This window comes from Podarcis liolepis (assembly GCF_965112155.1).
Source record: "Podarcis liolepis genome assembly, chromosome: 10".
In the NCBI taxonomy this organism is placed as follows: domain Eukaryota; kingdom Metazoa; phylum Chordata; class Lepidosauria; order Squamata; family Lacertidae; genus Podarcis; species Podarcis liolepis.
This window is the reverse complement of record NC_139562.1, coordinates 20561768-20589379: the sequence shown is the minus strand read 5'-3', so window position 1 is coordinate 20589379 and position 27612 is coordinate 20561768. Positions and strand designations below refer to the sequence as shown.

The 27612-nt window shown below is 42.9% G+C and overlaps 1 protein-coding gene across 10 annotated transcripts in view; it reads right to left on the bottom strand.

Annotated features, from left to right (window-relative positions):
• Positions 1 to 27612, bottom strand: part of FGD4 (FYVE, RhoGEF and PH domain containing 4) — a 104025-nt gene that overhangs the window by 51859 nt on the left and 24554 nt on the right. For 2 of the 10 annotated variants that reach the window (XM_083461961.1, XM_083461962.1), the window contains exon 1: positions 13801 to 14007. The exons of 4 other annotated variants lie outside the window; for them this stretch is intronic. Coding sequence is in view for 1 of the 6 variants with exons in the window: in XM_083461960.1 (XP_083318086.1) it covers positions 21490 to 21511 (22 nt within the window). In the remaining 5 variants the exon portion in view is untranslated. Of the gene's footprint in view, positions 1 to 13800; positions 14008 to 21489; positions 21572 to 27612 lie in introns of those variants that run through there. 4 more of the 10 variants (XM_083461964.1, XM_083461957.1, XM_083461960.1 and 1 more) reach the window with 3 other exon arrangements.

Sequence of the window (27612 nt, the reverse complement as noted above, 5' to 3'; positions counted from 1 at the left end):
CATCTAGTCCAACCCCCTGCTATGCAGGAATTTTTTTTTGCCCAAGGTGGGGCTCAAACCCATGACGCTGAGATTAAGAGTCTCATGTTATAGCAACTCAGATCCCTGATAAGCAGCCATATAGGCTCCACTTTAATTGGCTTCACTTTTTTAAAAAGGAAGAGGGAGTCTACCCTCTTACCAATAGGCCTACTATAGGAGTATGAATATAGCACCATTTCTGCTGTGCAAGCCTACTGTTTGCATTCTCCAGAACAAATATTGGCTATAGGTCATAGTTTGTTCGAAGCAAGACACACCACAGACCTTGGTTCGGATGTAACAAACCACAAGCCTGGTTTGGGATGCAATACTAAGCTAAAGGTGAGGTGCCTTTTTCAATCTGAGGGCCACATTCACTTCCAGGCACATCACCATGGTCCATCATGGCAGCCATAAAGTTCTGATCCAATCGCCTTGGCATGAATGTTGAATTCCCATCAAATCAACTCTCTGGGAGCCCTCAACACTGCCTCCAAGACCAGCTCAGGCAGGGAGACTGCTGGGCAATGTAGTGGGTGCTCCTGCACGTATGCTCAGGAGTTCCACTGCCAGGGCTGGATTTAGATGAAGAAAGGCCCTAGGCTACTCCACTTGTGAGGCCCCTCCCAATCCCCCACCCTCACGACTAGAAGAAAATGAAAGAGTGTTATAAACAAAATTGAATGACGCCAAGGATGATGATGGGTATTTAAAATTCTGCAATTCACAATTTCTCCTCTAAAGGACATCAGAAAACGTCATCAAAATTTGTTTACAAACTTGAACAATAACTCAATAACAGGTCTGATTTCTGAAGGACTTTGCTGACCTTGTGATAATGACCTAGCACATGGACTTATATCTCTAAGATTCTGCCCCATAGAGCCCCACAAAAAAATTCAAGTTGGGCCCTAGAGTTTCAAATTGGGACCCACTAGCTGGCCCCAGGTCTCATAGTTGCTGGGCCCGAGTTGCCCTGCCATCGCATGAAGTCTTGGGTTTGCAATTTTGGGAGAGGGGAGACTACCCGCTGGGGGGAGGGTGGGCTGGGGAGGCCCCCTAGATTTAAAGGCCCTCGGCTTCAGCCTACTTAGCCTATACATAAATCCGGCACTGCCCACTGCAAAGCAGGCAACCACAGGCCCCTGGCTCCTCCTCCAATGTACCTGGGGTCCTCCCTCTCTCACACAGGGGTGCTGGGCAACCATGCCAATGTGTTTCAAGTGTTCTGAGCATTTGAATTACATTAAACAGGGGGTCTTCAAACTTTCCACCACATGGTATACCTGCAACAACTAAAAACTATGGTTTATGTGTGAGACAACAAAAACTGTGTTTTTAAAAAAAATGAGAAAAGGACAGACTGAGAGGCATAGAAAGTTGATTGGGGGCTCTGTAAACTACCATAGTCCCAAATCAGCTTGCTGTCTCTTCTAGGCTAATGTACAAATGCTGAACTCAGGATGTCTGCTTATGGCCAGGGGTCAGTAAGGTTTATCTTGCCTGGGCTGGATTGGTCCCGCAGAGATCCTTCCGTGGGCCGGATTGCGCATGCATGTGAGCGCACGTGCCTGTGATTTCCAGCATCTGCGCATGTGCAGACGCGATTTCTGGCGCTGCAGAAGCAAATTCCCGCGCCGCACTGCACTGGTTTAGCGCAGTGCACAAACGGGCAGCTCCGTTAAGGGGTGGCTCTTGGGCCGGTCAAACGACCTCCATGGGCTGCTTCCGACCCATGGGCCTTAGGTTGTTGACCTCTGGTTTAAGCTATGCCTTTTCCTTGCACTCAAACTTTATATTTACAAATAAATATTGTAAAATACCGTAAGCTACCAGAGACGTCCTTCCAAGGGAAACTAAACCCAGGTAAGCAAACACATCCCTGAAACTTGTCGACACTAGAAGTGGGCTGGGCCTAACAATGGGGTAATTTTGAAATCAAAGACCAACGTTTTCAAATAAAAATAAAGTCTACATATTGGCATTTTTAGGTTGAAGCAACAAGGTGAAATTAAGGGGCACAGCCATACCATATGAAACACATTTCAGATATGCTATTACAAACCCATGCCATAGTTAGGGAAAATAAAAGTCTTCAGTATAAAAGATGGCACAGGCTTATGTGAAAACCATTTCACTCTCAATTAAAAGCTTGGTCTATCATTCCTAGAAACCTCAGTTTTCTAAAAGGAAAGTTAAGAGATCAACCGCTTTATCCGTGGATGATTAAAAAGATAAGGGGATACATGAGAGATTAAGGGAGATACAGTGCTGACCATCTCATTAATCTAATCCAAAAAGTCTACAACTGATTTTGTACTTAGCAGTGCTTAGACTAACCAAGGTCAATGAAATAAAGCTGTTCAAGCGCCTAGCAGGCAAAGCTCAGATCCCTCCACTTTGAAATGGTAATAGTAAATTCACACATTCCTATTGTAAAGATGTCAATGTGGTGATCAGTGATCAAACTACAATAATTTTTGTTGTGCCCATTGGTGTGTTGGTGCAGTGGTTACTCCTACACTCCTTTCTATTAACAGAATTTTAAAAGCTCAAGAATCAATGTATTTGCTTCTTTGTAGAGAAGACAGTATGGAGTATGTGGGATGCAGATTCAGTTCTTCCCATGTGTCCCTACCCCCACCACGGAGCCCTTGTTTACAAACTGCTTCCAAGGCTGCTCAATGTGGCAGAACCCAAAGCCAAATTCCCATTTACAACAACAAAGTATCACCCTCCCATTATTATGAGGAATTTTCAACGACTACACCAGGGGTAGGCAACCTAAGGCCCAGGGGCCAGATGCGGCCCAATCGCCTTCTCAATCATGCTGGCCAAATGACCCGGAAGCTGTACACCAGCTCCCTCAGCCAATAAAGCGAGTTGAGCGCCGCAACCCCAAAGTCAGCCAAGACTGGACCTAATGGTCAGGGGTCCCTTTACCTTTACCTAAAGGTAAAGGACGCTGACAGTTAAGTCCAGTCGTGAACAACAGTTTTTCCGGGTCATGTGGCCAGCATGACTAAGCCGCTTCTGGCGAAACCAGAGCAGCACACAGAAACGCCATTTACCTTCCCGCTGGAGCGGTACCTATTTATCTATTTGCAATCTGACATGCTTTCGAACTGCTAGGTTGGCAGGAGCTGGGACCAAACAATGGGAGTTCAGCCCGTTGAGGGGATTTGAACCGCCGACCTTCCGATCAGCAAGCCCAAGGTTCAGTGGTTTACACCACAGTGCCACCTGCATCCCATTTTACTTGATAAAATAACACTGAATCACTGAGGCCTCAATCTAAAGGGCATTTTATATATATATATATATATACACACACACACACACACACACACACACACACACACACACACACTGTGTGTGTAGCTCCTATTTTTAAGAGGAAGGTATCCTACAGATCTTTTAAACAATCTGAAACAAAGAGCTTAATAGTTCTCCATTTTAAAGGTTATGTGTTCCATTTAAATTGCTCTCCACATTAACATTTCTTTAGGTTTCTCTGATGCAACACCAGTTTTAATTAAAAGAAGCAGAAGAACATTGCATGCAGCAGGTTCCAGATTCAATCCCTCAGAGCCCGGGTGGCCCCTGGAATGTCTTGCAATTTTTCTTTAGAACTCACCTCGGAAACGAAAACATACACACATAGAACTGAATAATGGTTTCTGATATTTTCACTATTAGTTATTGGCAGCAAACACTATACTAGTCAATAAACGGTGTGTAATGAAGTTCCTTCTCAGCAGAAGTGGTTAGATAAAGCTTGTGATGAATAGAATTTATTGACCCACCAAAGGTTGGCAAGTTTAGGCGAGTTTAAGTCAGAGGTGCTTGGGACTTTTCTTCCAGTTCATCACTATATAGATAAATGGGGATAAGTTTTTCCTTTATCACTGGGTAAGGTACAGTACAGACTCCCTACCCAATCTCAAAAAATATGAACACTTGTCCAGAAGAGAAGAGTTGTCAAGAAATACAGAGAACCTAACTAGCAAACAGTTGTAGCATACAGGCGGCAACCATTTTAGGCACATCCAATTGATGTGTGGGTCCTTTTGGACCTGGAAGAAGGCAAAACAGGGATGGAACAGGGTGGGATGTGCTTATATGTGCTCAGCCTACGCACTTGGAGATCGGGAACAAAAACACCGTGCAAAATGGCTGTCGCCTGTACAGCAGAAAGCAAGTTCCATTTACAAAAGCATTTGTATATAGGCAGATGGAGGGTTTTATGGCAAGGCTCCAGCATTTTCAGACCAAATGAGGGCAAAGCAATGCTTATTTCATACAAGCGGTCAGTCTGTAGGGAAAACAGACTTGCAAGATATGCAACAGCTCTATTCCGGATCAAAACAAAAAGGGCTTTCTGTAAGTAGCAGCAAAGCATTGCTCGCAAGGGCCATGTAGGAATAGTGGATTCTATTATCAGATGGCCTGGATAAATCTTCTGGCTCCCACTAGGGATAGGGAAGGCCTCATTGTGACCACAATTTTCAAACTTTTATGTTGTATGTATGTTGTAGTAGTTTCCAAGATAAAGAAGCCTCTGTCCAAACTAGATACCAACTTCCCGCCACAATGCGTCTGAAAGAGGAACACCAGCCTGTCATGGAACGTATCGGCAGCTTGCCAAGAAAAGTCTCTGTACTGTATGAAATGCCCCTCGCATAAAAAGTCTATCTCAAAAGAGTTCCTTGAATTCCCATCAATCTCAAAATTTGTTATTTACAGTGGTGCCTCGCAAGACGAAATTAATTCGTTCCGCAAGTCTCTTCGTCTTGCGAGTTTTTCGTCTTGCGATGCACGGTTTCCCATAGGAATGCATTGAAAATCAATTAATGCGTTCCTAGGGAAACCGCCTTCAGACCAGGTCCGGGGACAGTCTGTCCCCGACCTCTTCTGAAGGCTGGGGGGGGGGACAAGGGCTTTTCTTCCCACCCCCAGCATTTTAAAAAACCCCGGGACAGCGGAGGACTTCTCCGCTGTCCGGGGCGATTTAAAAGCCCCTGGGAAGGCAGGCAGGGGGGACAAAGACTTTTGCCCCCCGCCAGCCTTCAGAAGAGGTCCAGGACCTCTTCTGAAGGCGGGCGGGGGGCGAAAGTCTCCCCCCCCCGCCTGCCTTCAAAAGCCGTCGGTGACAGCGGAGAAAGGCGCTGCCTTTCTCCGCTCTCCCGGGAAGGCAGGCAGGGGGGAGCAAAGACTTTCGCCCCCCGCCGGCCTTCAGAAGAGGTCCTGGACCTCTTCTGAAGGCCGGCGGGGGGCGAAAGTCTTTGCTCCCCCCGCCTGCCTTCAAAAGCCGTCCGCGATAGCGGGAAGCGCTTCCCTGCTATGCCGGACTGCTTTTAAAATGCTGGCAGTGGGGAGCAAAGCCTTTCGGTCCCCGCCGGCCTTCCTGGACCTCTTCTGAAGGCCGGAGGGGGGGAAAAAAGGCTTTGCTCCCCACCACCAGCATTTAAAACAGGTCCCCGGAGATTTCCCTATGGGCTTTCGTCTTGCGAAGCAAGCCCATAGGGAAATTCGTCTTGCGAAGCGCCTCCAAAACAGAAAACCCTTTCGTCTTGCGGGTTTTCCGTCTTGCGAGGCATTCGTCTTGCGGGGTACCACTGTATTTAAAACATTTCTGTCCTACTCTTCAGCCGAACAAGGATCCCAAAGCAGCTTACAAGTTATCGATGCCCCTCAGGGTCACAATCAAAATATATGATCAAGGGTTGTGACAGAGGCAAAGCAAAAAACCTTTGGATAAAAGCAGAGGATATTGTCTTCAAGATTAAACAGAAAATAATCCGACAGTGAAACAATTCAAAGGCAATTCATGGTGACTCAATGGCCATCAAAGATCATATACGAAAAACAAGTGGTTATCCTGTGGCACACCAGGTGTTTCTGGAATACAACTCATATAATTTGCAGCAACTGGTCATGCTGGCTGGGGCTGATGGGAGTTGGCATCCAATGACATCTGCAGGGCCAGAGATGAAGCCCCCCCCCCCCCCCGTCCTTAGCGCTTCTAAATGGTGAACCCACAGCTGACAGGCCCATTCAGGCCCACCATCAGAAAAATCAGTGGCACCTCTCGTACCATTATTGCTAGGAGGTCTTAGCACTCCTAGGTCCCTCCTAAAAGACAAGTAAAGCTGAAAGAGCTTGCATTTGAAGTCATAAGATAAGGTAAAGTCATAACTTGATATTTCTTCCCTTTGTTCTCCCTAATTCTGTTAAAGGAGAACAGCTGAGCAAGAACACTAGATACTAAAATGAGACAACCCACCAGTAGACATCATCCCTCTCAGTGAACATCACTCCCTCTCAGGGCAACCCCAAGACAATACCACTTGTACCCCATCTTTCCTTGACTGTCATTAAAGAGCTTTTACATTTCCAAACCATTTGAGTCTGGCTGCTTTTCAAATGGCAAGTGGACAAACAGCCTCATCCATAAACCCCATCACCTAATCATGTACTTTGGCAATATAATTTTGGAACTCTTCACAATCTGTATGGGACGGCACACTATTTTCAGGTCATCTGCAACCTGGGTTACCTTGCCCCTGACACTAGTAAATTTAAGAACAGGTTGTACGGCAATGGTCCACATGCAGATAGCTTGAGGGACCCCACTATTTACTTCCCTCCATTGTGAAAACTGTCTGTTGATTCCTTTCCTGTTTTTCAGCCAATTTTGATGAAGGCTGGGCTTATATTATGAACAACAGAAAGAAACACTGTGATTAGGTTCAGGTCAAACAGAAGGAAATATTGCTTCACACTACATGTAAGTAATGTATGCAATTGATAAAAAATATGATGACTAGACAAATTCAGAATGTATTGGTAATGAGCTATCCTATAGTTTGTAACAGTGAATGTGAACTCAGTTCTCCTTGTGTATATCTGTACATAGACAAAATGATTCCGTAAGTTAAAAATCCTAAGGGCGAGGAGAAACTCCAACATAGCCTAATGAGGATTGAGAATGCTAAATGGAAGGAATGCAATATCCTTAAAGATAACACGGTTGGGCTGGAACACTGAACAAGAGCCGTCCAGATTGCAATATTTTGTTCCACTAACCACTTGTTAGCTATAATAAATAAAATATAACTTGAAATAGATAGAGGTAAAAATATCATTTCCAGTTGTTGGAGACAACAAGTAGGGAGAGGTCACCTTCATCATGCCCTGGGCCGACGTGTTCAAATGAAATGTTAGATTCTGATGCAACATTGCATTTCCCCAGCAACAACAAAAAACTGGCATCTGACTGCTGTGAACATGTTCTCACATATTATAGAATTAAATCATCTGGACAAGTGACATGAAAAACAGATCAATATGCAGATAATAGCTTTCACATAAAAGACTAGAATAAGCTACAGGTTTAAAGTCAAGCCATGTTGAATATTACACACACACACGTATCCATTTGTGGGACCTTTCTGTCCCCCATAAAGTGGTAAGGAAAACAGAAGAGTTTGCAGATGCAGGTAGCCTTAACATTTTAAGGAGGAGGTGCCAAAGGCGTTTTACCAAAGGGAACAAATTGTCACTGCTTCAGGTGGTAGGTTAGCTGCCCTCAGCAGCCTACCTGTGTTCATTTGGGACAGAATGCCCCATAGGAACCATGGCTATATCATGATGTAGTACAACCTTCACCAATGTAGTATCTGCTAGGTTGGTAATGGCTTTGGTCCCCACTCAGCTCTCACCTGTGGCTCCTAGAAGCTGTCAGCATGCGACAGCAGCCACATCCTGCAAAATGGCTTCCACTAGCTGGCAAAACCAGGTGAGGGTAGCCAATGAGTCTTAAACCCTCAGTGAGATAGGGACTTCCCCTTCATGAGAAGGCAGGCTCTGGCGGATTGAGCAGACAAGACCAATAGTAGGTCCAATGATCAAGAAGGTGGTTTCTGCATGTGCTGCGAAGTGAGGGACAGATGGCTAACAAGGATAGTCCTAAGAAATCTACGTCATGATGTAGCACTGTTCCCCTGTCCCAACTTTCAAAGGGAATGCCACTGGGATGCTGACCAGATGTTAACCAAGCCACCTCATAGTTAGCCTACCCGACTCAAAGCTTTGAATTCACCCATCCCAAAAGTTAAACCAATGTTGAGAGTGCATATTTTTTTTTGCCCAACTCCCTGGAAACACTGAAAATCCATGGACGGGATAATATGCAATATATATTTAGATTCAATAGGAAGAAAAGCCTATAGAATTCAGTAATGAAACACTTCCTAAAAGTGCTGCAGAATTTCCTTCTTGGGGGGTGGGATGGATCTCCATATGAGGCATAATATATGAAGCATCCTTCAGATACAATACATTCCTGTCTTAGCATGGCAAATGAGGCTCACACAGCCCTTCCAGCTAGGATTCTAAGGCCATTACATTATATTTTCTGTTAGCACCATGTGGAAGCATGGCCTGTTTTGTGAAATATGAAACAGACTCTTATTGCACACACAAAAACTAAAGACACAGCACAGGAAACAAGCAGAAGAGGTCACTTGATGCACTCTAGAGGACAGAACATTGATTTTTTTGTTAGTAACAGCCAGCTGCATCCAGGCAGACAAGATTAGCGGCTTCCAACATGGGGGAGGATCCTTTTAAAAATCTAAACCTAAACTGAAAACGCAGGTATTAATTGGTAAAGAAAATATGACCAGTGATTATTTATTTAATCCAGGCTATTAAACTGTGGCTTTAATAATGACCAATGGAAGGATCCCCCCCATATATTCCCATCTTAATTGAGGTAGTCATTCAGAGGGGGATAAGAAGCCTGCATCCATATCAGACTTCCTCACCCCACTGTCATTACAGGGAGGATGAGAAATACCACTTTCCTGCTTACTCCTATTTTACTGAATGCTGCACAACTTGCTTTGATTGTCTGTGCTTTGATTGTGTGGAAGCAAAGGCTTTTTGAGTGAATATAGCTGAATGGTCCACTGAAACCAGGAAGGGAATGTGGACACGGCCAGTTCAGGGTTGTTGTGCCTTGATTTGGGGTCCACATAAACCTGGAGCTGGTCCAAGCCGAATTCATTCTTAGTTGCATAGTTACATTTTATTGCCAAAGGCAAAAGGAAGAAGAAAGAAATTCAGTTTTTACAATCTGACCCTATTTATTTTTAAAAGGAACACAGAGTGAACAGCAGCTTCATCCTGTCATGTGTGATTATGCTGATCAAAAAAGCAAAATCCTGGCTAACAGCAGAATATAACTGAAACAACTAGCTGTGAAGAAATCAGAAGCAACTAATATATCACTTTGCTGGATTGGTTGAATTTCCCCACAAACAGAAATATGCAGTGCTTATTTCTAAAGCTGGCTGTGAACTGATTTGCCCAGGAACAAAGCAGCTCTAGAAAACTTAAGCTAACAAAGAAAACTCAAGTGTATACAATATCAAGGTACAGTGGTACCTCAGAAGTTGAACGGAATCCGTTCCAGAGGTCCAGTCAACTTCCAAAGCGTTCAGAAACCAAGGTGCGGCTTCTGATTGGCTGCAGGAAATTCCTGCAGCCAATCGGAAGCCATGGAAGCCACGTCAGATTCCAAAGAAAGCTTGCAAACTGGAACACTCAATGCTGAGTTTGCGGCATTCGGGAGCCAAAACGTTCAACTCACAAGGTGTTTGGGATCCAAGGTATGACTGTACACAGAACTGCGGAGCACTAGATTTCTGCCTTTAGGAACCTTTTCCACATTAGCTTGTGTGCCAAGGAACTTTTTTGCATGTGGCATGAATTCCCTGAATATTTTGGATCATGTTCTGGGTCAAGTGTGTGAATACTGTAGTCCCTACCTCAATTCTGCATTACAGAGGAAGCTCTGTAGTAGACAAGCAGTCTTTTACAGAACATTGGAGGCTGCCTTATACAGAGTCAAACCTCTGCTTGAGAGGCACCTTAAAACTACACCCAGAAATAGGAAATTACACCTCCCTGAAAAACTGATTCCTTCACCATTTTGCAGGCAATTTTATTGGGGTTTTTCCTGGTTTAGCCACTGATTGTGCAAAATATCATCTTACCATTTTCACACTTCTAAAAGAAAATAGGATGCATCTAATGGTGGCCCTGCAGTAGGTGGAAAGTACATAAACGAGAACAGGTTTTGGGCAGGCAAAACACATTGCCCCAACTTGAATGTAAGCACTTTCTACTAGTGCTAAGTCACCACAATTCCCAATTTGCGAGGAATTGAAGGAAAGGGGAGAAACATCAGAATTTTACCTTAGCTTGCAAAAGTACAAATCATATTATATCTCAGTGATTTGCCCAGAAATGGCAAAAACCATGTCAGCTCATTTCCCCTCCAACATGGAATGCTGTTCTCACTCCCTCACTGCTCAGAAGTTGAAGGCATGGTTTGTAAGCAGGGCCCATGTCTTCTTTCTTTCTTTCTTTCTTTCTTTCTTTCTTTCTTTCTTCAAGTCATGCCTTTTCAAACTGACTAATAGCTTTAACCTTGAGTCAGAGAGGCTCCTTTGAAAACAAAATCCCACAAGCTTTTAGCAATATGTTTTAAATTAAAACCTTGAAAATGTAACAAAAAAATTAAATTCTGCAGGGCAAGAGCCTGAATGCAGTAGATGAATCTAAGTCATGCCCAACAGCATTCCAGAATAATGTGTCAAAGGGAAAAGCAGAAAGCCTTCTCTGTTTCTGGGAAACAATTGGGTCAGTTTTATTTGCCATTCATTTTGACTCTATACATTTAGTCAAACTCAATTACTCGATGTCAGACTTCCTTTCAACCAACTACTCCTTCCATATGAGAGCAGAAACACACATTAAGCATGTTATGTTGTGTGTCCACATGTCTGATATGACAAAAGAAATAGGACAGTGCTTCTGCTTCTATAGAAAGAAAATCAGGATTCATTTTTGACGTCTTTTGTAATCTTGTAGAACAGCATTAATAAAGACTCTTGTTCCGAATCGCCAGAGGGAAAGATGAATTTCCTAAAGTGAGTCGCCTGAATGGCACATGTAAAGGCTATGGTCAGGGTAAACAGCAACCAGCTGGGCCACCTATCACACAAGTATAAACATTCCCACTTGGAAAATAAGTTCCATTAGAACAAAGTTCATCAAGCTAGAAAAATGCAAAACTTAGGACCAACTGCATTTCAGAATGCAGCATACAGGCTTTTGAGCTACACAGGTTAGACCTCCAGGACTTTTTCTTTTTAACAACTGGATTTTTAAAGTGATGGCATAGCATTAATTCCTGCTCATCCTAGGCTCATGTTTCTTGCTGGATGCTCAGCATGATAATATTTGGAGCAAGCAGATCATGCATCCAAGTTATCAGCTAGGAAAAGCCTACATTAAATGGGCACGGGCATCTTCATATGGGTTCTGTACCGCAATCACCACAATCTGTGTAACAGTGGTACCAAGAAAAGGGACTACCACAAGTGTGCAAATTACAGCTGCCTTGTGTACAACCCCGCAGATGTGGCAGTACAGGTAGAGTTTCATAAAAACAAATGCCAGAATCAAATTAGCTAGGTACCAATCACATGTGAAATCAACACGCTATCACAGAACAGAACATCTTCAGGGTTTCAGGCCAGAGAGTCTTTCCCAGGGCCCAGCACTACCAGGAGATGCCAGGGACTGAATCTGGGGTCTTCTGTGTGCAAAGCAGATACTCTGCCATTGAGAGCCACAACTCTTCTCCAGCTTACTTCTGGGTAACTGAGGGATTTACTTCTGAGTCAACATGCATTTGTGTGCCATATACCACTACATAAACCCATAACTTCTAGCATATTGAATTATTTGTTTAATATAGCCCTATCAACGTGCACAGTTGCTCTGTAGAAAACCACAGGCCATGTCCCAGGCCTAAGGAGGTCAAAAACTCAACACAGGAGAAACAGCAGAGGTGATAAAGTAACATGAAAGCAGTATGTGATTGTTTCAGTTCAGTGCTTCAGATTAATTATAGGTCAAGTTATATGGGAATATAGGAGCTGGTGGCAAAGGTTTTATGGGAAAAGTGAGCTGGGCTAAGAATCTGAAAGAAGTGGTGCCACACAGGTGTTCTTGGAGGCAGTTCCAAGCATAGAATGGACAAGGGAGGAAGGTGAGAGTCTTTTGAGAAAGCAATAGACCATTAGATGGTGATGGGTGTTTGGATGGGAGAAGCAAAGATCACAAGTCATATCAGGATAGCTCCTGCTGCATTTGGGAACAGACAGAAATTTAAGGAAGTGCATCATGAGGTCACAGCAATGAGGGAGGCCCAATTTCAGTAGAAAATGCTGCATATAAAAATGTGAAATATAATGCAATGCACCTTAAAAACCAACGTATCCCATGAGAACTAAACTCAGAACTCCTGCTCATACGTATTCACTGCATTAGAAGATGTTGTGTGTTGCCCCTGAGCTTGGGCTCTGCTGAACCTCTCTGGGGAAGGATTTCTGTGGCTGTTACTCAGAGAGCTTTATGAAAAAGGCCACCCTTGACTACCCACAGATTGAAAGGGGGGGGGCCTATCAAGGGGGCTGTCTCTAAACTAAGTCAGGCTCACATCACTTTCATACAAGACTAGGATTTGCTGCCACTGTGAAATGCAGATACTCTTTTTTAGCAAATGAAACAAAAATCTAACGATGAAACATCTGATACCTCCCCCATTTCTGCTTCCCAGCCTGGTGATTCATGAACCATTTCCCTGTTCCTCCCAGACACTGACCTACTAACATGTGAAGCACACGAACAGACAGATGTATTGGTTGAATTAAAAGACAGGCAGAGCTTAATTAAAAGGTTACATCTTCACATATAAAATAAATATTGTAGTCCATGGATATTTGTAGCATATGAGCTCCAAAGTGGTAGAGGGGTTCAGGTACCCTAACACAAGCAATGCTGCTCTTAGTATTTTTTTGTTACAATAATGCTTGTACCCTTGTTCAATCAAAGACTATATCTTATTTGTACACAAAAACATTAACCATGCATTTGACATAAACCACACACCCAAAAATAATTGTAATAAAAACCATCACCAACCATACCATTTTTCTTAAAAAAGCATTAGGAAATGAATGACACCTTCCCGTGTTGCCCCAGCTTTTGCTTTTACTAAAACACAGCGCATTGTTTCCTACATGCACACACCCCCTGAAAACTTGTTCAAAAAAAGTCTCTAGACAATAATGTCTAATGGGGCGAGTCCATGATGTTTGAAGAGAAATGAGCCTCCCTCCTGTCCAGTCATTGCTATTTCCTGCATCATCTGCACAAATACCTCACACCAAAACCACATTATCTATTCTGTTCCATAACAGTACCATAGAAATTAGCAGACACCTAAAAGACATAGATCTTTAAATAGCAATCATGTTGATATCATTATTCAATGAAACGCAGCATGCCTATCTACCGTGTCCCTCAGAATGCTATTGCAGAAATGCAATGTAATGTACATGGGGTAACAGTATCTAAAAGCAAATTCAAGCGAGGTCTGCTAAGACTTTCTCCTTTAAAAAAAATAAAGCCATAAAATAAAGCCACTGAAAAATAAGACAATAGAGCCTTGCCCCCTCCCCCATTTTCTTGCTCCGCCATACAGAAACAAACACACACACACACACACACACACACCCTCTTGCTGATCAGCATCTATAGAAAGAATGGCTGACAATAAGAGCTCATTGATAAATATCAATATCATAAGCCACATTGGCATCAATGAAACAATAGCACCGTGCATTTAGTGCTTACCTTTTATGAACTGAATTCGCTTCTCTTGGTGAGAAATCGCTTATGCTTTCGATTTTTTTTTAAGCATCTCTTCTTGTGTCGTTCTCCGGCACACTAATCCAAGCCTTCCATTAACACACTCCATTGCAGATAATTGCAGGCAGCACACACTCCCCTGCTTTTCCCAGTTCCCAACACAGCAAGGATAATCACATTCCAGTGGGGAGCGAACAGATGGTGGATTCCATGGTAACCAACCCTCCTAAGGCTATTGGTAGAACTGTGTGACTACAGCTTATTTGGTAACAATCACTCTTTGTGCTTCAGCTTTGCAAATCCCCAACGATGGGACCATACAGCGTTTAGCACATATTGGGCAAGGCTAGCAGGTGCTTTGCCATGTCAAACAACACTGCAGCATAAACAAAACCGGGTTTAACCTTGATGATATGTTCACCCCGGGCAGGCTTCGTGTTCCAACAGAGCAATCATTTCATTTATTTTAAATTGCTTGCCTACCCCACCGCAAGGGCTTGAGGCAGTTAACAACAAAGGGCAAGCATATACAGAAGTCCAATTAAAATCAGATTAGAATTAAAATAATGCAAAGTACATACCAAAGCCTATCTAAAAGTGAGCTTCCAACTGCTCACATGTATTTACTATCTTACTCCAGGATTTATTATTTAGGTTAGAGGTTTCCAGATGGTGTGGAAGTGTGCTCATTCAACCTTACTTTTCAATTAATTAATGTTATTGCAATGCATGCAATTTATACGTCATAAGCCAAAGCAAAAAAGGCTATGATTGATCACCACAGGAAAACAAAAAAACCAGGTTCCTAATGTAGCATTAAAATATCTATTAGTGTCCTGTAGCAACAAATATAGGAATAAACAAAACACTGACTTCTCAAGTGTGTTAATGAAAAGATGTACAACAAAGATTGCTTCCATATTGATTTGCTAGAAAAAGTGGTTTATACTACTTGGCAGCCTTTGTTGCATGCTGTTGTCTTCTGTATTTTCAAGTGGCCTTACCAAGGAATGCTGCGATATTCTAATATATGAATTTATTAAGCAATGATATTGCAAGTCCTTGAATTTGGCCTTAGTGCTTCTGCTGGATTCATCTGCCTCAGTATCCACCAAGCCGAGAGCTGACTAAGAAGCCAAAAGTTCTCTCTGTTGCATATATTTAGACTTTGGGCAAGAGGGAATGTTCTGAAAAGCTGCTGTGGATCATTGCTATGCCTGCAGCAACTCATCTCACCTAACGTTCTCTTATACCACAAGTATATCTTATAATAATGCAGCATAATAGCTCACTGAAGCATGCTTAGCAAAATCCCCAATGTCATTACCTTGAGGGATAGCAGATGGGAAAAAGTTATTTTTACAATCTTGCCTGAAGAGGAAAAAATGAAGCTTTTTGATGGTAACACATCAAGAGATGCTAATAATGGTTGCTGCTACATATCAAAAAGAGCAGGTTGACCATCCATTCCTTTTTGACTGTGCATAAATATAGCCTCTTGCTCCTTCTGTTTCATAGACACAATACTGCTGTGGCTGGCAAATACATCAACTGACAGACAGGGCCGTCTTAAGCACTTCTGGCGCAATGGTGCAAAGATCCCTCCAGCGCCCCCTCCCTTTCCCAGAATTTAGAAGTCAGGGTCCAACTTGCGGACCACCTCGTAGCCCCGGGAGCCGCCACCGATGTGGTGGCCGTGGCGCAGCTGGCCAGACCGCCAGAACCCCATGCTCGCTTGTGAGGTCCCAGGGCACCACCCCCTCCTCCACTGCCTGACAACAACAGCCCGCTGCCCAGCGGCCCAAGGAGCATGAGGCGGTTGCCACACTGCCACTTGTGGTGGTGGGGCGGCAGGCACCAGTGACGCGGAGGAGGCCCCTTGGGAGCTGCTCCCTCAGACGACAGCAGCTAGGCGGGCGGCGGCTGAGGGGATTCCTGCAGCCGAGGGAGAGGAGGCAGCGGCCCATCCTCGGCCAATGCCTCAGAGTCGAGGAGTGGCTCCTCGTCTGCCACAGCCCGCGCCGCCGCCACAGAACGCTTGTGAGAGCAGCACAAGCAGCAGCAGTACCAATGCACCTGCCAACAGAAGGGGGCGGCCCGAGGAGGGTAGGAAGGAAAGATGGTTGGCAGGGCGCAGCTGGGGAGGCTGCCGACAAAGCCGCACAGCTCCCCAACTCGCTGGGGCGCCCCTGAGAGGCCGATGCCCTGGCGCAACAAGCCACTAAACCCTATGGGAAAGACGCCTCTGCTGATGGGCAGCCAAGAACAGGTCTACACAACCCAGAACTGGCACAGGCCAGCTGGTTGCAGCACCTTCCCTGGTGGAAGCTATCCAGGCAAATTCACACTATCCCTTATTTGCAGCAGTGGTTGCCATGATTGCCATGAGTTGCAACATGGATTCCTCCACATGGGCTGGGCCTTGTCATATCTCCTATACAGCAAAGCACAGCATAAGAAAGGGAGCTCAGACAGTACCCACACTCATGAAAAGTGGGGATAGCAGAAAGCCTGCATTGCTTTGCTTTCCCCCGATTGTTTTCAAATTCCTCCTAAAAGTGAATAATGATGGACACAGGCACACCTCACTAGGAGGGCATTCCATAACCGGGGAACCACCACTGAAAAGCCCCTACCACGAGTCAGTGCCAACCAAGCAAACCCTGGTGGTGGCACCACTTACAAGCCCTCAGCTGCTGATCATAGCTTCTGAGATGGTTCATACTAGGGAAGGCACTCTTTAAGGTAGTTGGTGCATGGTCCATGGTGTCAAAAACTGATGAGAGGTCAAGGAGAACCAACAGGGTTCCATCCTCCCTGTCTCTCTCCCAACAGAGGTCATCAATCAGGGAAACCAAGGCTGTTTTGGTGTCAAAACCAGGTCTGAAACCAGACTGGAATGACTCTAGAATGCTTTCTCCAGGCAAACCTGCAGCTGGCTGGCCACTGCCCTCTCAACCACTTTGCCCAGGAAAGAAATATTAGAGACTCAGCTTGGGAGAGGGCATTCACTGTGGCAGCCCCTAAGTTGTGGAACTTCCTCCCCACAGAGATGCACAGATGCACCAGGCACCTTCATTATACAGCTTTTGACAAAAGCTGAAGATACACCTCTCAACTCTGGCTTTTAACAACTGAAATGCACATTTTTAGGACCCACCTTGCTTCTGTTATTGTAAGTTGTTTTTAACAAACAAACAAAAATGGAACGAATTCTATTGGTTTTTAGTGTCGATCTTAAAATACTGAAAAGGCTCTTACTCCTTTAATTCTCCCCAGATGAAATGAAAAGCTGCAAACCCTTTCTAGACCTAAGCTACTTAATACTAACTAGTGAACTGCACAGAGTACTCCAGCAACACTGAATTAATTGGTCACTAAGAGCCTTCTGTTATTAATAAGCCCCATTAAGACACCAAGCTTGTCAGACTGATCAGAAAACACCGCTTTCAAGCACTGCTCCTTTCCTGCTGAAGAATATATTTGCCATAGGAAGCAAGAGATCTCTGTTCCAGGAAGTTAATAGGACACACATATATTTATCTTGAACAAGCACTATGTTTATTACTGTTCTAGATGCAAGTTATACAAATCCTCAAACATACAGCATTGATAGGCCCCTAGTAGGAATGGATAGCAAAGGAAATATTTATAGACTTTTGCATGAAATACATCTCAATCTGACACATGTGTACTGAAGCCAAGCTACTTTTGACAGCTACAGCTACCTTTTTGACAGCTACAGCTACCCACAGTTGTCTTCAACTTTAATTAGAGGTATCCTTTTAAAAACAAGATTTTAATATCTGCAGAATTAATTTCCATGCACGCTAACCACCTGCTGAGAAGGAAATGTTCATTCTTCATAGCATAGGTGGTGTGGATGAAGAGTCACACACCAGCAAGGAAGGGACCTCATGTTCTTCAAGAATTAACAACATGGAGATTTTAGAGAATACAGTTTTGCTCCTTGAGGCCTCTAGCTAATAGGAAACCTCTGAGGTCTGTCTCAACATGCATGGGCTGATGACAGAAAGCAGTAAGAGCAGAAGCAGCATACTAGGGGCCAGTATGAAGGAAGAGGGCAGATAAGAGAGAGTCTTAAATCAAAGACAATATTGGATCTCCCAGATCAAGGACAAACCTTCAAAGACTCTTACAAGCTACACCAGGGGGCCACCAACCTTTTTGGACCAGCAGAGACAAGTGTTGTGGGTGCCAGCCATAAAACAGCTGCCATATGGGGCACAATCATGCAATATTGATAACACTCCCCAGTGCCCCCCCACACGATGGCCACACCACCATACCCTCCAACACAACATGGCCGAAATATGAAACGCTATCTTCCGGGTCTCCACCCGTGTGTGAGTCGCATGACCTACACGAGATCATGGACCTGAAAAAGCATGTTTTGACATGCCGCGTGAGATCACAGACCTGAAGAAAACACTTTTTGAGGGGTTAGATCTTGGCCCCAAATCACATAAGAGCAAGGTGCCCAAAATGGCTGCCATTGTCTCGCAGGAAAGAACAGGATGTCCCAGTTTTTCTGGGGCAGTTGGGTATGCACCACACTCAATCTTTTACACACTCACATTGCTTTCTCACCTGCTCTCTCTCTGTCACACTCTCCCACCTTCTCACAGATTGCACATACAAAACAGACCACACATACAGAGTTCCCCACCTGTTTCCCCTCCACACACCATACATTTCTTCTTCTCCTACCCGTGCATCTCTCCATCCCCCCTCCCTTTCACTGGGCTGGTGATCCACCTCTGATCTAGGAGTAACTCCTGATTGTCCTTGTCCTGTAGGTCTAGATAGAGCGAACAAATATTAAAAGATACAAAGCAGAGCCCCTAAGAAACATTTGTCATGCTTTTGGTAAGGATCAACAAAGGCAGAGTCTTAGCAAGCAAGTAAGTTACCTGGAGGGCTCATACTGCTCAGTAATAACAATAATAAGCTACATTTCTATAGCGCCCTTCATCCAAGAATCTCCAGGTAGTTTACAATACAAAAACACAAAAAATATATAGCATAGTAACAAATAAAACAATAATCCACCCACCCCACTCACAGTTTAAAAGACTATAGATTGTTTAATCAGCCGAAGGCATGGGAGAAAAGAAATCTTTTTGTCTGGTGCCTAAAGATATAATATGATGGACGTTACTGAGTTTCAAGTCTGGGGCTTCTTCTACTGAGATTTTGATGGCCTGTTCTTTTTTATTTATTCTTCTTCTTCTTCTTCTTTTTTGGGGGGATGACTTTATCAAGTTCAGATGCTGCTACCTAGCTTCCCGACATCGCATTTTGGTGAATTTATAGCATTTCTTAACTTCTTAACTGTATGGAACAACTGTTCTCCAGTTCATGTGCTCCTCTCCATCTCTCCACCCTTAAGACTCTCACTAGCTGTTCTGATTGCCTCTTGGAGGTTTCATAACATCTTGCACCTCCATCCTATGATATTCCACACTATCAGGCTATTAAGATACTGGAGATACTTCACCCCCTTTCTATAAGGGAGCTCTAAATTCTAAAGCCTATACCAAGTACATTGCTATTAAATATTTATGGAATGGTAGTGTCCAGAGGTCAGCAATTATGAACCTATTGTGCTGAGTGTGCATGGAACATGATAAGCTCAGTTGCAAAGTTATTACAATATGAGAGAAGGAAGCTGCTGAACATATCTGAGTGTCTGATATCCAATTGCAGTGCTTGCAGCATGCCTAACAATTATCCATAATAAGTGACATTTCAGAGTACACGATATTTTGTCAGCAATTCATGCTGCATCACTCCTACTCTCTCTTCTGTAGCTGGAATTTAATGGAATTAAACCTTGCTATCCGCTGTGAAGAATGAGAATTCCTCTCCTAGGTTACTGCATATCTTTCTCCAAATACTACTGAGAAATTAGGCCTCGCATATTAATTTTCTGAGAAGCTGGCATGAGGCTCCATTTTATAAGCAGTTAAAGCTCAAATCTAGTGGCCTGAGGCAGGTCTTAGGTTAAGGCAGCAGCTCAGCTCGCTAACATGCCAGGTCTTGGCATTTGATCATGAAATCACAGCATCTAATCCATCTGTGACCACAGCTGTGTGCCTTAGCGTCAGTCCAGGAGAATCAAGCAGAAGAGCGAAGGAAAACAGCACTATCCTCAATATCTGGTACATAAATAATGAGTCAGTCTGCATGGTTAACAGGTTTTCCTTTAATTAACAGTAATGTTAGTCAACAATTAAAATAACTTTTGCTTCTGAGTTTCAAGCCAGAAACTTTGGTATATGTTGAAGTCTCTTCCTCCTACCTCAACTGTCATCAATTCTCTAATGAAAAGAGGAACAAAAAAGTTCCTATATTAAAAAAACAAAAGCCCACAGCTTAACAAAACTAAAAGTGTACCAAGACACATAACAGACCTCAACAAGATATCTCTTTTCAAAACTGACAGCATTTGTTAGATTTTGACCAATTAGCTTTCTGCAGAAATTTCTTACTACTATGCCAGAACTTGGGATCTGGTCATTACTTTCCTATATCTAGCTCATCTATGGCCTGTGCTATCATGCACAGGATAGGAGAAAGGGGGGGAAGGAAAGGAGATAAAGAGGAAAGGAAAGCAGATAAAAGAGAAGCATTCCATCAACAAATAAGACTTCGCCAGCTAATCATAATGAAGGAGGAACAAGCTAACAAACTAGATATTTGTAGACTAGGAAGCGAAATGAGAGAATAACATAGCTTGAAACTTTAAAACACTGAACTACTCATTCATTTGAAATGGGTCAAGGTTATCAATGACATTGTCAGGGGAGTGCTTTGCACATGGAGAAAAGCTCATCTTGGGAACAAGAACCCTTTTGACACTTGACTGATAGGACAATACCTTTGGTTATCCCTGTATAGCCTCTTGTGGGCATTTTTGCCTCACCAAAGCCAGCCATCTCAAATACATCCTTATCCAACATGAGTACCACCACCAGTAATCTCTTTGCAATCAAGAAATGAAAAGGATTGGATTCTAGCTGCAACTGCATGAGCCACTATATACGCCACAGTTGGTTGATCTGCAGAACTGAGCTTCCTTATTCATAGTATAAGAGAATATTTTGTGAATAATAGCAAAACATAAAGCATTGGGTTTTTTTTTCTTTTGTTTTTTTAATCACCTCCAGACTGCACATGACCAGTCTTTTGACAGAGGCATGTCTCTCAACAAGCATTTTCTTCTCCCAAACTAATCTGCGGACTTGGGAGGGGACATTGGAGAAAACTGGCTACTTAAAACTGCTGGAAAATCTGTGCTATAGTGGGATCTCCAAAGGACTTCTGAAGGGAAGGGTCACATGAAAAAAACAGACTGAATAGTTTGGATGAGTTGTAATAATAAACTCACATATACAAAGACAAAAGAAGTTCACCAAGGCGAAGTATCAAAATTATTGTAATAGAAAACTCCAAGCACTGATGCATTTAGACCCCAGGCACTTTTCATTAGGGAGTATAAAGCACATTAGTAGATCCCTCAGTAGTTAGGCATCAAAACTTCAGTTTAGAAGTAACTAAGCAAAGAAGACATACTAAACACCTACTCCAACAAGACTAGGAAGATCAGACAAATATCTGAAGCAGTAATTGGCAAGTAGATTTACTTACAGATCCCCATGAACATATACATCAAGCAAGGTGTCAACTACACTTCTTAGTTGTAAACGTTTCCTTCAAGGAGCTTAATGTACTGGGAAGCTCAGAATATTTCAAAAAAGGAAGTACTGAATTTCATCACAGTTCCCCCCCCTGTGATGTGTGCCAGGAAACACGCAATAATGATTTAAAATAGAGCAACAGCCGTTTGCAGAGAAAAATGCTAAAAATCAATTTTCAAAGAGTTTTTCAAAGTTTTAAAGCAAACTGTTAATGTATTAGGCACAAATCTAAGCACTTCTGGGTCCTATTGATTCCACTAGGTTTAAGCACATGCTTCACTCTTCCAGGGAAATCAAAAAACTGTGTTAGGTTAAACTCTTGGCTGCTTTATCCCCACTCCCCCTGCCCTATTGCACAGGTGAAATTTGTGTTTACTTACCGCATCCCATTTTACTTAAGGCTGTTCTGCTACTTCAGCTGGAGGAATAAACATTCTTTTGATCAGAAAAGAGAAGTGCTATGCAGCAACATCAAAGAGAGAATACATCCCACACACAAAGAGAGATGTTTCAAATTGTGGATTAATTATGATTCTTCTTCTTTTATTATGTTCTACTGGGGCGGGGAAGATGTTCTCTTGCAGCTGCTGCTTACAGCCACATAAAGGTGTAAGATCCTACCAAAAAATGTTGGAATTATTTATTACATTGATATCCCACCTTTGATCCAAAGAGCTTGAGGAATGAAACCAGTTTCTAAATACATGGTTCTTCTACATACAGGCATGGCCAAACTTGGCCCTCCAGATGTTTTGGGACTACAATTCCCATCATCCCTGACCACTGGTCCTGTTAGCTAGGGATGATGGGAGTTGTAGTCCCAAAACATCTGGAGGGCCAAGTTTGGCCATGCCTGAATACACTAAGACTTTGTCCTCATAACCCTGCTAGGCTTCGAGTTAGTGACTGGCCCAAGGTCACAGCTTCATGGCTGTGTGGAGATTTGAACCTGTGTTACCCTTCAATCCTTGTCTAACACTAACCACTGCATCACAATGATTTAACAAATATTAGGTATCATTTCTCAAAGTGGTGCTCCATATTACAGGCAACAAGGGGATGCTCCAGAAAAGGGCACCCCAATTATTTTCACCCTCATGTGTAAAACCACTTAACCTATGCTATGGGTTTTCTTCCCTCCCCACCAGCAGCAGACAGTTATGGGGAATGCGGGTAGGGAAAAGCACAATGAAGGGTAAGCTTTCCTATCTGAGGAGGGACAACTTAGGTTGCATACACACATTTTACTCTAGAATCAATGGAGGGTGGGGTATTTGTTTTCTGTATATAGTCTACACACATACAGTGGTGCCCCGCAAGACAAATGCCTCGCAAGACGAAAAACTCGTTAGATGAAAGGGTTTTTTGGTTTTGCGTTGCTTCGCTAGACAAATTTCCCTATGGGCTTGCTTCGCAAGACGAAAACGTCTTGCGCTTTTTTCTTAAAGCCGCTTGAAGAGGCGCAGTTGCGACGGACCGTGCTTCGCAAGACGAAAAGACTCGCAGAACGAATTATTTTCGTCTTGCGAGGCACCACTGTACACACAAACACCATTGCCCTTGAAAAGTGCTTATTTATAAACTGGTTTCATTCCAAAAATAAAAAATCATTGCATGGATGGATTGATTGATTGATTGATTGATTGATTGACTGAGCATTATCCTGCTGGACACCAATGGAAACTGATGTAGACAGTCCCAGCAATTGGGTGGGGAGGTACCAAGATTGCAGTCTGCACTTCCTCCTCCTTTCACTCGGGGCACAAGCAGGGAGGAATAACCTAATCAAGGGGAGGGTTTCAGATGTATATCAGTTAACCACACTCAGCTTTGTGGGTGGCAGGATCTACAATCAATCTTGAATGAAAGCAGCATGTTGAAGATGAGCATGAATTATTCTGGACTGAGAAAAACTACAATCCTACAGAAGGGTGTGTACACAGCCTTGATGTTGGTATGCAATTTTTAGTGGCATCCCTGCATTGTTAGTAACATGAGGTCCCGGCATAACTTTTCAAAGAACTGTACACTGTCTTACAACAATTACCTGAAGACCAACATTGTTGCTGATTGGTTACAGCACTACTTGTACTCACATAAAATATGCTTACAGAATTAGGACAGTTCTGCAAAGTTGTTTATTTTATTTACTTTATTCAACAAAACTTACACACTGCTTGATTGTAAGAAAATCTTCAGCAGCAGTTTACAAAAATAGAAAACAACACATTAAAATTATCAATAAAAAAGAGAAACAGGTTTTTAAGAACAACCAAAGGATTATTAAAAAGGAAATAAAACACAAGCAACCTTTACATGTCTGGGTAGGTTTGCCTACACAAATGCTTTTTAAGCAATATTGACTTTTACTAAGATTTCAGCCACGTGCCCTTTCCAATTTCTGACGTTTTCAGTTGCATCACTATCTCCTTCCTATGAGCGATGTGATTGATGACATTTGAATTCTGCACTGTCTTCAAATAGCTTTTCCCAGATCATCTCCCACTTAGGTATTCGCCAGACAACTCTGGGCAACCCAGAATTCCAAAACTTGCTTTCTGTTTTTTCCATAAATCGTTATCACTAATGTTCAAGGAGCAGCTTTTTTATATCCCTCCTTACCTAGCTATGATAGAGGATGATCAAGGTATGATCTTCCAGTAAGACAGGGCTTGTACCACTTGGTATCCATCGAGTCAAGTACTATGACTTGCCGGGTTTTTGACAGCCTTATGGCTTTTGCTAACATAGGCGGGAGAAAGCATATATTTTTAACTAAAGCACCCAAGCCATGTAAACTGATTTAGAAGTACTTTGGAATTTAAAAGTCAGAACTTGACATTATCTTGCGCCTGCCACATGGGCTGAAATGCAGACAAGCTAATCAAACATTCCGCACATTGACATTACTGAGAACAAAGGTTTCTCGACTGCTGAATGCATGGCATTTGCTAACATTAGAACTGTTTCATATACTTCCTATAACCAGGGAGCGTTATCTTATCATAAAATAATTACTTCTACTCCCACTCTCTGAAGCAGAAGCCTCATTAGACTATCAAAATACTAGCTTTCCCCATTAAAGCTACTTTTATGGTTGGTACTCTTAACACAGTTCCTCTATTGATTCCCTCCTCATTATTAAAATGAAAAAGAAATCCAAGGTCTTGTGCTGCTTTCCCCCCTATTACATTTTTTTTTCTAAGCAAAAACACCCCAGCTATTTAGTTTTTCTTCAATGCTTTGATCAGTTTAAAAGTCTTCCAGATCAATAATGTCTCATTTGAATTCATTAGGAACTCCCAACTGAATACCATACTATACTCCTTATAATATACTTCTTGAGACTCATTAACCAAAAAAACAATGGCTCAGATGTACTGTAACACCTCTGGCAGTGAAAAATTATTTTTATTTATGTGATTTATTATCCCATCTTTCCTCCAAGGAGCACAATAATGATGTGAAGAATTCATTTACCTTCTCTGAAATTTCTTCACTATCATTTTGACATTGTCATCTATGGTTAAGATCCTTCTGCCTCTTAGCTGATATGCTTCTAGAAATATTTGTAGTTTGTAAATATATATATATATTTTTACCAAATTACTCTTCAATTTCCTTCACTGCTTTATACTGTTATTTTGGAATAGAATTTATTGCTCTTTCAGAAGCGATCTTCTGGCATCCTTTTGCACCTAACTTGTGCTTCTTCTAACCTGTGGAATAGGTTTCGCTTTAAAACAGGAAGGTATCAAATGCAGGATAATGGGGAAAGTCCCCCAGAAGCTTTTTGCATCCATGTTTTAGAGATCGAAGACTCACATTCCACCATACAAATTTAGAACTTAAATGAGATTTTAGCATGTGTGAATTTGCAAAGATTAAGAAATAGTGATTATTGGAGACCAGACAAAAATGACAGCTCATAAAGGGCGATATGTTGTATCCATGGCAACTGAAAGAACTTCCTTTGTATTTGAACTGTTGTTCCACTTAAAATTTAGCATAAAATAATTACAATCCACTTCAGCAATGCATTCTTTGCAATTCAGTGACAGGAGGACAAAATACAACATGTGCTTAAACTTGCAACTCTGCAGTGAAATCAGTGTGTTCTTCCCATGACACGTTTCTTTCTTGCACTGTATTACACTAAACCACCCTCATATGGGAATCCAAGGATGATTTCAGGAACGCTTGCCTTGCAAAGAGATTCTGGAGGAAGTGCTGCATAAGTCAAGTCTGCAGAATTTGTGATCCAGCAAGCCACACACAGCCCAACAGACACATATCATATGTTGCCAATAGGTATTTGACACTCTTGCAAAGCTGGGCAGATAGCAAAAGCAGGAAGCTTCACAACCCTTGATGAGTTGCTGTACATTGATTTATTGATCTGATTTATTGTCTTTCTGTGCCACTTTCTATGAATGCCAAAGCTGCTTACAAACAACAAATAACATAGTAAGAGCATCACGAGTACAGCACAAATCATATAATGTAATGAACAAATCCAGGACGCGGGTGGCGCTGTGGGTTAAACCACAGAGCCTAGGACTTGCTGATCAGAAGGTCGGTGGTTCAAATCCCCGCAACGGGGTGAGCTCCCGTTGCTCGGTCCCAGCTCCTGCCAACCTAGCAGTTCGAAAGCACGTCAAAGTGCAAGTAGATAAATAGGTACCGCTCCGGCGGGAAAGTAAACGGCATTTCTGTGTGCTGCTCTGGTTCGCCAGAAGCGGCTTAGTCATGCTGGCCACCTGACCCGGAAAAACTGTCTGTGGACAAACGCCGGCTCCCTCGGCCTATAGAACGAGATGAGTGCACAACCCCAGAGTCGGTCACGACTGGACCGAATGGTCAGGGGTCCCTTTACCCTTTACCTTTAATGAACAAATCATCAGTAAAACAAGTACAATCTGCCCAGACCTTGAGATCATCCTCTGAGATCCTTCTTCATGTGCCTCTAACATAAGAGGTCCAGAGGATGACAACACGAGAACAGGCGTTTTCCGCAGTGGCTCCCCATCTGTGGAATGCTCTCCAGAGGGAGATTCAGCTGGCATCTTCATTCCACACCTCCAGGTGAAAACATCCCTCTTCAACCAGGCCTTTGGCTGATTAAAGTCAGCAGAGCGGAGGAGGGGTTATTGGTTTGTGGTTTTTCCTCACCCCTTGTTTTAATCATGAATTTTGTGTTTTTATATTGTATTTTTACGTTGTGAACTGCCCTGAGGCCAACGGATGAAGGGTGGCATACAAATCAAATAAATAAATGCAACTTAAATTAAGTTCATGCATGCTTAAGTTTACTTAAATACACATATACATCCATCATACAGGAGAACCCTGATCTAATAGAAATACCCTCAGATATGTTTTTGCAGGGTAGCTTTTTCACCACCCATGCAAATAACTGGTGCGGGGCCCTGATCCAGATGGGGGCTGTAGAAAAGCCAAAGGGCTACAATTCTCTCTCACCCCCACACCCCCAAGGTCCCATTCCAGTTTGGAGAGATCACACTGGAAATTGTTTTAGAAAGATGCACACTGAATACAACGCAGAAGATGCTTTTCTTCTCTCTCTCTCTCTCTCTCTCTCTCTCACACACACACACACACACACACAGAGAGAGAGAGAGAGAGAGAGAGAGAGAGAGAGAGAGAACTGAATACCTCTTCTGAGATGGCTTATGAGGTGGGCCAAGGTTCATTTTCCCAGGTGGCTTGTTCCCAAGGGCTCCTGGATAGAATTGAATCCCTCTCCCAACACTTTATACATGGAGTGGATACATGAGTGACAGAGTGTACCTGCTCCCATCTTGTTTAGTTTTGACTTTAGCTAGAACACTAGAAGGATCAACATTAGAGCCAATCTTTAGTGTGCTTGAGAGATGCTACCTTACCAGAATAATCCAGTATGCATAATTCTTTTCCACCAAAATGCATTTAAATGTTTACTGTATATAAATTCAATAAATAAAAATGTTGTTAAAGTTCCTTACATTTTTCAATCCCATTTTTGAGAGTACACCCCTCCCCCCATCCTTGTCTTTTAAATGCAACATCAGTG